General features: G+C 42.0%; 1 protein-coding gene across 1 annotated transcript in view; it reads right to left on the bottom strand.

Annotated features, from left to right (window-relative positions):
- Window positions 1-1,369: 1,369 nt before the first annotated feature.
- Window positions 1,370-13,155, bottom strand: part of USB1 (U6 snRNA biogenesis phosphodiesterase 1) — a 32,138-nt gene continuing 20,352 nt past the window's right edge. Inside the window, exons 5-6 of the mRNA XM_063437972.1 lie at window positions 6,896-6,976; window positions 1,370-1,680 (exon numbers count right to left, since the gene is read on the bottom strand). Coding sequence (XP_063294042.1) covers window positions 1,573-1,680; window positions 6,896-6,976 — 189 coding nt within the window. The 3' untranslated portion in view covers window positions 1,370-1,572. The remainder of the gene's footprint in view (window positions 1,681-6,895; window positions 6,977-13,155) is intronic.

Genomic DNA, 13,155 nt, shown 5'->3' with positions numbered 1-13,155 from the left:
GGATAGACTCAAATCACTTTCACTTTAGTATCGTCTGGTGGTACTGTCCCCTTTAAGAATGTTGGTCATTTTCCTCAGAGAAGGGAGATATAAGGGTGGTACAATAGAGAATAATATAGTGTAGTACTATTGGGGACACCTTCCCTTCTTAGAGCAGGTTGATGAGGACCAGAAACGGACTTTGATAAAAAAATAAATAAAATGTATTCTACCAGTATAACAGTTAAAATACAAAGTAAATCTATATAGATAACAAAATCAAATCAAATGAAGAATGTGCAGCAGGCTTCCTCCTATTCCCAGACGTGTTTCACCCCCCCTTGAGGGCTTTTTCAATCGGTATACCTGCTCAAAGAAGGGAAGGTGTCCCCTTTAGTGACACCCAAGCTGACAAACCTAGAGCCAGGTACCTGGGCTCTGAATAAGGTGAGCACTCATTTAAAGTCACAGTATACTCACCTTTAACTCCGATAGAACTACACTATATTATTCTCTATTGTACCACCCTTATATCTCCCTTCTCTGAGGAAAATGACCAACATTCTTAAAGGGGACAGTACCACCAGACGGTACTAAAGTGAAAGTGATTTGAGTCTATCCTACTCCAGGCTCTGTACTATGTGAGTTGGCATTTTGTTCGATTATTTCACAGTAACAAAGAATTATACAGATTTACACTATCACCCGCTTTTATGTGTTTTCCGCCCTATTTATGTATATGCTGAAATTAAAGTGATACTAACATAATATCAGGACCAGACGACCCTTATACAGGGTAGGTGTCCATAATATAACTACATTCTCCACCCATACAGGTGAACTACCTCTGGCTTTTCTCCCTTTTCTTTGGTTTCTATATTTTGAGATGGGTGTGAGGGATCCCCACAAGAGTGTTGAAGCAGTCTTTCTATCCTTTATTGAATATACCCTAAACACTAAAGCGCCTTTAACACACAGTTCTCTCTGTATTTCTCTCTTTTTGTTTCTGTTTATGCAGCCCATATAGAAAAACAAAAAAAAATTCAAAGCAGATGTTAACTTGCTTTATACATTTTTATCTCCTGCTCTGTAAATTGAACTTTAATTACACATACGAGTTTCCTGCAGGGTCTAGAAAGCTATTAACAGAGCAGGAGATGAGAAATGTTAAATTAAACACACCGAGCAATACAGGAAGTGTAAACATTAGATGACTATTTACAGGAAATGTTTAAGCAGGCTGTGTAAATCACATGCAGGGAGGTGTGCCTAGGGCTGCATAAAATCATTTAACTCCTAAATGGCAAAGATTTGAGCAGTGAAACTGCAGGGGTTTTTTTTTATACACCAGAACTGCTTAATTAAGTAATTAAAACCCACCATGCATGGGTGCCTGGAGTGTCCTTTAATGGCCCATAATATTCAGAAAGTTATACAAGACTGTGAGATTAGCATATTTGCTATATTCTTTGCTGGGCAGAAGTGTCACAGAATGATGAGAGAGATCCAACATTTTAAAATCCTTGCGCCCCTTCTGGAGTAATTAGGGCAAAGTGATATACAGAATTCCGCACCGTCAGGTCTATAGTGTGTTTACTGCTTCAGCGAGACACGGAAAGACTTATTCCCGGCCTTACATCGGATTTCCTCTGCATAAAAGCGAGTAAGTCTCTCTGCATTCTCAAATCCATCCAATACGGTCTGCAAGAAATAATACTCCAGCGTTAAACAGGACAGCAAGTGGGGAACAGAGAGATGAAGAAACGCCTGCAGTGTTATAGCGCAGTCTGGGGATGGCTACATAGAACATTAAACATGATGGAGAAACGCCTGCAGTGTTATAGCTCAGTCTGGGGATGGCTACATAGAACATTAAACATGATGGAGTAACGCCTGCAGTGTTATAGCGCAGTCTGGGGATGGCTACATAGAACATTAAACATGATGGAGTAACGCCTGCAGTGTTATAGCGCAGTCTGGGGATGGCTACATAGAACATTAAACATGATGGAGTAACGCCTGCAGTGTTATAGCGCAGTCTGGGGATGGCTACATAGAACATTAAACATGATGGAGTAACGCCTGCAGTGTTATAGCGCAGTCTGGGGATGGCTACATAGAACATTAAACATGATGGAGTAACGCCTGCAGTGTTATAGCGCAGTCTGGGGATGGCTACATAGAACATTAAACATGATGGAGAAACGCCTGCAGTGTTATAGCGCAGTCTGGGGATGGCTACATAGAACATTAAACATGATGGAGAAACGCCTGCAGTGTTATAGCGCAGTCTGGGGATGGCTACATAGAACATTAAACATGATGGAGTAACGCCTGCAGTGTTATAGCGCAGTCTGGGGATGGCTACATAGAACATTAAACATGATGGAGTAACGCCTGCAGTGTTATAGCGCAGTCTGGGGATGGCTACATAGAACATTAAACATGATGGAGTAACGCCTGCAGTGTTATAGCACAGTCTGGGGATGGCTACATAGAACATTAAACATGATGGAGTAACGCCTGCAGTGTTATAGCACAGTGTGGGGATGGCTACATAGAACATTAAACATGATGGAGTAACGCCTGCAGTGTTATAGCGCAGTCTGGGGATGGCTACATAGAACATTAAACATGATGGAGAAACGCCTGCAGTGTTATAGCACAGTCTGGGGATGGCTACATAGAACATTAAACATGATGGAGTAACGCCTGCAGTGTTATAGCACAGTCTGGGGATGGCTACGTAGAACATTAAACATGATGGAGAAACGCCTGCAGTGTTATAGCGCAGTCTGGGGATGGCTACATAGAACATTAAACATGATGGAGTAACGCCTGCAGTGTTAAAGCGCAGTCTGGGGATGGCTACATAGAACATTAAACATGATGGAGTAACGCCTGCAGTGTTATAGCACAGTCTGGGGATGGCTACATAGAACATTAAACATGATGGAGAAACGCCTGCAGTGTTATAGCGCAGTCTGGGGATGGCTACATAGAACATTAAACATGATGGAGTAACGCCTGCAGTGTTATAGCTCAGTCTGGGGATGGCTACATAGAACATTAAACATGATGGAGTAACGCCTGCAGTGTTATAGCGCAGTCTGGGGATGGCTACATAGAACATTAAACATGATGGAGTAACGCCTGCAGTGTTATAGCGCAGTCTGGGGATGGCTACATAGAACATTAAACATGATGGAGTAACGCCTGCAGTGTTATAGCGCAGTCTGGGGATGGCTACATAGAACATTAAACATGATGGAGAAACGCCTGCAGTGTTATAGCGCAGTCTGGGGATGGCTACATAGAACATTAAACATGATGGAGTAACGCCTGCAGTGTTATAGCGCAGTCTGGGGATGGCTACGTAGAACATTAAACATGATGGAGTAACGCCTGCAGTGTTATAGCGCAGTCTGGGGATGGCTACATAGAACATTAAACATGATGGAGAAACGCCTGCAGTGTAATAGCTCAGTCTGGGGATGGCTACGTAGAACATTAAACATGATGGAGTAACGCCTGCAGTGTTATAGCGCAGTCTGGGGATGGCTACATAGAACATTAAACATGATGGAGTAACGCCTGCAGTGTTATAGCGCAGTCTGGGGATGGCTACATAGAACATTAAACATGATGGAGTAACGCCTGCAGTGTTATAGCACAGTGTGGGGATGGCTACATAGAACATTAAACATGATGGAGAAACGCCTGCAGTGTTATAGCGCAGTCTGGGGATGGCTACATAGAACATTAAACATGATGGAGTAACGCCTGCAGTGTTATAGCGCAGTCTGGGGATGGCTACATAGAACATTAAACATGATGGAGTAACGCCTGCAGTGTTATAGCGCAGTCTGGGGATGGCTACATAGAACATTAAACATGATGGAGTAACGCCTGCAGTGTTATAGCGCAGTCTGGGGATGGCTACATAGAACATTAAACATGATGGAGAAACGCCTGCAGTGTTATAGCGCAGTCTGGGGATGGCTACATAGAACATTAAACATGATGGAGTAACGCCTGCAGTGTTATAGCGCAGTCTGGGGATGGCTACATAGAACATTAAACATGATGGAGTAACGCCTGCAGTGTTATAGCGCAGTCTGGGGATGGCTACATAGAACATTAAACATGATGGAGTAACGCCTGCAGTGTTATAGCGCAGTCTGGGGATGGCTACATAGAACATTAAACATGATGGAGTAACGCCTGCAGTGTTATAGCGCAGTCTGGGGATGGCTACATAGAACATTAAACATGATGGAGTAACGCCTGCAGTGTTATAGCGCAGTCTGGGGATGGCTACATAGAACATTAAACATGATGGAGAAACGCCTGCAGTGTTATAGCGCAGTCTGGGGATGACTACATAGAACATTAAACATGATGGAGTAACGCCTGCAGTGTTATAGCGCAGTCTGGGGATGGCTACATAGAACATTAAACATGATGGAGAAACGCCTGCAGTGTTATAGCGCAGTCTGGGGATGACTACATAGAACATTAAACATGATGGAGTAACGCCTGCAGTGTTATAGCGCAGTCTGGGGATGGCTACATAGAACATTAAACATGATGGAGTAACGCCTGCAGTGTTATAGCTCAGTCTGGGGATGGCTACATAGAACATTAAACATGATGGAGTAACGCCTGCAGTGTTATAGCGCAGTCTGGGGATGGCTACATAGAACATTAAACATGATGGAGTAACGCCTGCAGTGTTATAGCGCAGTCTGGGGATGGCTACATAGAACATTAAACATGATGGAGTAACGCCTGCAGTGTTATAGCGCAGTCTGGGGATGGCTACATAGAACATTAAACATGATGGAGAAACGCCTGCAGTGTTATAGCGCAGTCTGGGGATGGCTACATAGAACATTAAACATGATGGAGTAACGCCTGCAGTGTTATAGCGCAGTCTGGGGATGGCTACGTAGAACATTAAACATGATGGAGTAACGCCTGCAGTGTTATAGCGCAGTCTGGGGATGGCTACATAGAACATTAAACATGATGGAGAAACGCCTGCAGTGTAATAGCTCAGTCTGGGGATGACTACATAGAACATTAAACATGATGGAGTAACGCCTGCAGTGTTATAGCTCAGTCTGGGGATGGCTACATAGAACATTAAACATGATGGAGAAACGCCTGCAGTGTTATAGCGCAGTCTGGGGATGGCTACATAGAACATTAAACATGATGGAGAAACGCCTGCAGTGTTATAGCGCAGTCTGGGGATGGCTACATAGAACATTAAACATGATGGAGTAACGCCTGCAGTGTTATAGCGCAGTCTGGGGATGGCTACATAGAACATTAAACATGATGGAGTAACGCCTGCAGTGTTATAGCGCAGTCTGGGGATGGCTACATAGAACATTAAACATGATGGAGAAACGCCTGCAGTGTTATAGCTCAGTCTGGGGATGGCTACATAGAACATTAAACATGATGGAGTAACGCCTGCAGTGTTATAGCGCAGTCTGGGGATGGCTACATAGAACATTAAACATGATGGAGTAACGCCTGCAGTGTTATAGCGCAGTCTGGGGATGGCTACATAGAACATTAAACATGATGGAGTAACGCCTGCAGTGTTATAGCGCAGTCTGGGGATGGCTACATAGAACATTAAACATGATGGAGTAACGCCTGCAGTGTTATAGCACAGTCTGGGGATGGCTACATAGAACATTAAACATGATGGAGTAACGCCTGCAGTGTTATAGCGCAGTCTGGGGATGGCTACATAGAACATTAAACATGATGGAGTAACGCCTGCAGTGTTATAGCGCAGTCTGGGGATGGCTACATAGAACATTAAACATGATGGAGTAACGCCTGCAGTGTTATAGCGCAGTCTGGGGATGGCTACATAGAACATTAAACATGATGGAGTAACGCCTGCAGTGTTATAGCGCAGTCTGGGGATGGCTACATAGAACATTAAACATGATGGAGAAACGCCTGCAGTGTTATAGCGCAGTCTGGGGATGGCTACATAGAACATTAAACATGATGGAGTAACGCCTGCAGTGTTATAGCGCAGTCTGGGGATGGCTACATAGAACATTAAACATGATGGAGTAACGCCTGCAGTGTTATAGCGCAGTCTGGGGATGGCTACATAGAACATTAAACATGATGGAGTAACGCCTGCAGTGTTATAGCGCAGTCTGGGGATGGCTACATAGAACATTAAACATGATGGAGTAACGCCTGCAGTGTTATAGCGCAGTCTGGGGATGGCTACATAGAATTACTGAATCTTACTGGAAGCACTGAGCCAGGACACACACAGCACTACACGTGGATAGAGAGAGCATGGAATCACAGAGTAAAAATAGATTGATTTAAGACAATGCAGTTTAAAAGCATCGCTGTTATTTTTAATTTCCTCCTAGTATCTTAAAGGGCCACTCCACAACCCAAATACAGAAACAGGTAAATATCTCACTGTAGATATTAAATTCTCCATGTATTTATGTATTAGATCATGGATATTTTCATTATTGTTATTATTTATATAGCACCATCACATTCCGTAGCGCTGTACATGTAATTTTAACCAGAAATTGGACGTACAGGAACAGAGGGGTGGTCACTGGATCTCTGCAAGTCGCCATGTCCCCCATGATACTCTGCTCTCCCCATAATTAAACACAGGGCTTGCTTACTCCTGACTACATCTGTTTTTCTCCTCATTTTCTTTCTCTCTCATGCACAAGCTTCCTCTGTCCACCAGGGGACGCTCTTTATAAAGAGAGCATTAGTGGTGAAAGAATTTCAGACCCCATGTTTCCAGGGTACCATAGCCGAATTTCTGTTGCACCTGACCTTGAATTTATCCGTACTCATAAAATCTTCTTAAAACCAACGGAACTCATCTCTATACCTGCAGCTCCTTCAGGCAGCCGCCTATCTTCCAAGCCGTGTCCCCCACACACCAGGCCAGACTCACATGGAAAGAAGGATCCTGGGTAGAAAATCAATCCAGCAGTTATCACAGCAGCCACCAACTAAGAACGTACAGACAATCACCATTAATCTTACACTTTTCATGAAATCTCATTTTATTGTACATGACCCCCTAAGAGGAAGCTTAGACAGAAATTACTATAAAATCCTGAGCTAACTCGCCCCCACATCTCTCAGCCAATCAATATAATGGGGGTCTGCATCCAGAAACTCCTACACTAAGCTGTAGTGGTTATGGTGCCTAGTGTATATACGAGGTATCTGTATTGGAGATATAACATGGTGTCTGTGGTAAACAATGCAGTAAGAGGATTTAGATATATTTTAAGGAACACAAACCCGATAAAACCCTAACCTGTAACACAGGTAATGAATTACATAGTTAAATAGCTGAAAAGAGACTTGCGTCCATCAAGTTCAGCCTTCCTCACATTTGTTTTTTGCCGTTGATCCAAAAGAAGGCAAAAAAAAAAAGTTTGAAGCACAATTTTGCAACAAGCTATGAAAAAAAATCCTTCTTGACCCCAGAATGGCAGTCAGATTTATCCTTGGATCAAGCAGTTATTACCTTACATTGAATGATTATATCTTTGAATATTCTGTTTTTGCAAGTATGCATCTAGTAGCTGTTTGAACCTCTGTATGGACTCTGATAAAACCACTTCTTCGGGCAGAGAATTCCACATCCTGAATTTTTATACACAGATTTAGCATTATGCATTAGCTAAATCACATTAAATTGCTGTACATTCGAAGCAAATGCGCATCGCGACCTCTGACCGGTGCTGGAATGTCTGCCACCTATCCACCTATGGTGGAACTGTCCACAAATAGCTCAACTTTGGCACAACATAGCCCAAATGGTCAATAGTACACTACACCACAATCTCCCACTGGACCCCTGGATATGGCTCCTGTCAAAGCCCCACGAGTCCCTCACCAGGGCCCAAAACAAACTGTCGGCTCGAGTCGCATTGGCCACCCGGAGTACCATAGCCAGACACTGGGGAAGTAATATAACCCCATCCACACCAGAGGTACTCAGAAAAATTAATTAAACAATGGAAATGGACAAATTGTCAGCCCTAGTCCACGACACCACAAAATCCTACCACAAAATATGGGACCCATGGCTGTCCAGAACCATACTGGCACCATAGGCTTCCAGGAAAACTAACGACTCCTCTATCTAGAGCCCCTCCTCTTCAGGCCCTCCCCCCAAAACCCCACCACCCGGCCCTACCTTCCCCCCACCCCCACCCAAGGACGACCTCCAGAAGCATAAGACAGGACAACAAAGGAAGACCCCCACCCTGTCCACAGGACAGACAAACAAACCTGGGCCACATAGGGACACACACACCAAACGCCCACACAAGAACACCATCGACACACGAATGCACACAAGCCACCCAGGTCACTAGCCAAACCGCCCTACCACAAGATGGCAACACAGCACGCAAACCAATGGCGGCACAAAGAGCACTCCCTACAGACCCCTCTACCACCCCCTTACACCGTGGTAAAGAGGGAAAAAGGAAGACAAAAACGAACATTGTGGATAATATTTAAAGTAAGACGAAAACAACACCCACAACATACACGAACACCACACTCCTCGTACAAGCTATAAGTTACAAGTTACATGTTATAAGTTCTAACCTACCCCAACTTACCCTCGGAAAATAGCAAAGCCACCTGGAAATGCTAAACGGCTCAGACACACACCATAAAAGCTTTTAGTCAACGTACAATAAAGAAACATTGTGAAATCAGGATGAACTACTATACCTGGACAATACGAGGTATAACTGCTAACATCACCCTCTGGAACAACCACATAATAGATTATATACCTATACCTGGACAATACGAGGTATAACTACTAACATCACCCTCTGGAACAACCACATAATAGATTATATACCTATACCTGGACAATACGAGGTATAACTGCTAACATCACCCTCTGGAACAACCACATAATAGATTATATACCTATACCTGGACAATACGAGGTATAACTGCTAGCATCACCCTCTGGAACAACCACATAATAGATTATATACCTATACCTGGACAATACGAGCTATAACTACTAACATCACCCTCTGGAACAACCACATAATACATTATATACCTGGACAATACGAGGTATAACTGCTAACATCACCCTCTGGAACAACCACATAATACATTATATACCTATACCTGGACAATACGAGGTATAACTGCTAACATCACCCTCTGGAACAACCACATAATAGATTTTATACCTATACCTGGACAATACGAGCTATAACTACTAACATCACCCTCTGGAACAACCGCATAATAGATTATATACCTATACCTGGACAATACGAGGTATAACTGCTAACATCACCCTCTGGAACAACCACATAATACATTATATACCTATACCTGGACAATACGAGGTATAACTGCTAACATCACCCTCTGGAACAACCGCATAATAGATTTTATACCTATACCTGGACAATACGAGCTATAACTACTAACATCACCCTCTGGAACAACCGCATAATAGATTATATACCTATACCTGGACAATACGAGGTATAACTACTAACATCACCCTCTGGAACAACCACATAATAGATTATATACCTATACCTGGACAATACGAGGTATAACTACTAACATCACCCTCTGGAACAACCGCATAATAGATTATATACCTATACCTGGACAATACGAGGTATAACTGCTAACATCACCCTCTGGAACAACCACATAATACATTATATACCTATACCTGGACAATACGAGGTATAACTGCTAACATCACCCTCTGGAACAACCGCATAATAGATTTTATACCTATACCTGGACAATACGAGCTATAACTACTAACATCACCCTCTGGAACAACCGCATAATAGATTATATACCTATACCTGGACAATACGAGGTATAACTACTAACATCACCCTCTGGAACAACCACATAATAGATTATATACCTATACCTGGACAATACGAGGTATAACTACTAACATCACCCTCTGGAACAACCGCATAATAGATTATATACCTATACCTGGACAATACGAGGTATAACTGCTAACATCACCCTCTGGAACAACCACATAATACATTATATACCTATACCTGGACAATACGAGGTATAACTACTAACATCACCCTCTGGAACAACCGCATAATAGATTATATACCTATACCTGGACAATACGAGGTATAACTGCTAACATCACCCTCTGGAACAACCACATAATACATTATATACCTATACCTGGACAATACGAGGTATAACTGCTAACATCACCCTCTGGAACAACCGCATAATAGATTATATACCTATACCTGGACAATACGAGGTATAACTGCTAACATCACCCTCTGGAACAACCACATAATAGATTATATACCTATACCTGGACAATACGAGGTATAACTGCTAACATCACCCTCTGGAACAACCACATAATAGATTATATACCTATACCTGGACAATACGAGGTATAACTGCTAGCATCACCCTCTGGAACAACCACATAATAGATTATATACCTATACCTGGACAATACGAGCTATAACTACTAACATCACCCTCTGGAACAACCGCATAATAGATTATATACCTATACCTGGACAATACGAGGTATAACTGCTAACATCACCCTCTGGAACAACCACATAATACATTATATACCTGGACAATACGAGGTATAACTGCTAGCATCACCCTCTGGAATAACCACATAATAGATTATATACCTATACCTGGACAATACGAGGTATAACTACTAACATCACCCTCTGGAACAACCGCATAATAGATTATATACCTATACCTGGACAATACGAGGTATAACTACTAACATCACCCTCTGGAACAACCGCATAATAGATTATATACCTATACCTGGACAATACGAGGTATAACTGCTAACATCACCCTCTGGAACAACCGCATAATACATTATATACCTATACCTGGACAATACGAGGTATAACTGCTAACATCACCCTCTGGAACAACCACATAATAGATTATATACCTATACCTGGACAATACAAGGTATAACTGCTAACATCACCCTCTGGAACAACCACATAATAGATTATATACCTATACCTGGACAATACGAGGTATAACTACTAACATCACCCTCTGGAACAACCGCATAATAGATTATATACCTATACCTGGACAATACGAGGTATAACTGCTAACATCACCCTCTGGAACAACCACATAATAGATTATATACCTATACCTGGACAATACGAGGTATAACTACTAACATCACCCTCTGGAACAACCGCATAATAGATTATATACCTATACCTGGACAATACAAGGTATAACTGCTAGCATCACCCTCTGGAACAACCACATAATAGATTATATACCTATACCTGGACAATACGAGGTATAACTGCCAACATCACCCTCTGGAACAACCACATAATAGATTATATACCTATACCTGGACAATACGAGGTATAACTGCTAACATCACCCTCTGGAACAACCACATAATAGATTATATACCTATACCTGGACAATACGAGGTATAACTGCTAACATCACCCTCTGGAACAACCACATAATAGATTATATACCTATACCTGGACAATACGAGGTATAACTGCTAACATCACCCTCTGGAACAACCACATAATAGATTATATACCTATACCTGGACAATACGAGGTATAACTACTAACATCACCCTCTGGAACAACCGCATAATAGATTATATACCTATACCTGGACAATACAAGGTATAACTGCTAGCATCACCCTCTGGAACAACCACATAATAGATTATATACCTATACCTGGACAATACGAGGTATAACTGCCAACATCACCCTCTGGAACAACCACATAATAGATTATATACCTATACCTGGACAATACGAGGTATAACTGCTAACATCACCCTCTGGAACAACCACATAATAGATTATATACCTATACCTGGACAATACGAGGTATAACTGCTAACATCACCCTCTGGAACAACCACATAATAGATTATATACCTATACCTGGACAATACGAGGTATAACTGCTAGCATCACCCTCTGGAACAACCACATAATAGATTATATACCTATACCTGGACAATACGAGGTATAACTGCTAACATCACCCTCTGGAACAACCGCATAATACATTATATACCTATACCTGGACAATACGAGGTATAACTGCTAACATCACCCTCTGGAACAACCACATAATAGATTATATACCTATACCTGGACAATACGAGGTATAACTGCTAACATCACCCTCTGGAACAACCACATAATAGATTATATACCTATACCTGGACAATACGAGGTATAACTGCTAGCATCACCCTCTGGAACAACCACATAATAGATTATATACCTATACCTGGACAATACGAGGTATAACTGCTAACATCACCCTCTGGAACAACCACATAATAGATTATATACCTATACCTGGACAATACGAGGTATAACTGCTAACATCACCCTCTGGAACAACCACATAATAGATTATATACCTATACCTGGACAATACGAGGTATAACTGCTAACATCACCCTCTGGAACAACCACATAATAGATTATATACCTATACCTGGACAATACGAGGTATAACTGCTAACATCACCCTCTGGAACAACCACATAATAGATTATATACCTATACCTGGACAATACGAGGTATAACTGCTAACATCACCCTCTGGAACAACCACATAATAGATTATATACCTATACCTGGACAATACGAGGTATAACTGCTAACATCACCCTCTGGAACAACCACATAATAGATTATATACCTATACCTGGACAATACGAGGTATAACTGCTAACATCACCCTCTGGAACAACCACATAATAGATTATATACCTATACCTGGACAATACGAGGTATAACTGCTAGCATCACCCTCTGGAACAACCGCATAATAGATTATATACCTATACCTGGACAATACGAGGTATAACTGCTAACATCACCCTCTGGAACAACCGCATAATAGATTATATACCTATACCTGGACAATACGAGGTATAACTGCTAACATCACCCTCTGGAACAACCACATAATAGATTATATACCTATACCTGGACAATACGAGGTATAACTGCTAACATCACCCTCTGGAAGAACCACATAATAGATTATATACCT

The sequence above is a fragment of the Pelobates fuscus genome, chromosome 12 (genome assembly GCF_036172605.1).
Source record: "Pelobates fuscus isolate aPelFus1 chromosome 12, aPelFus1.pri, whole genome shotgun sequence".
Taxonomy (NCBI): Eukaryota; Metazoa; Chordata; class Amphibia; order Anura; family Pelobatidae; genus Pelobates; species Pelobates fuscus.
Note: the sequence above shows the minus strand (reverse complement) of the source record. Positions and strands in the feature narration are given on the sequence as shown.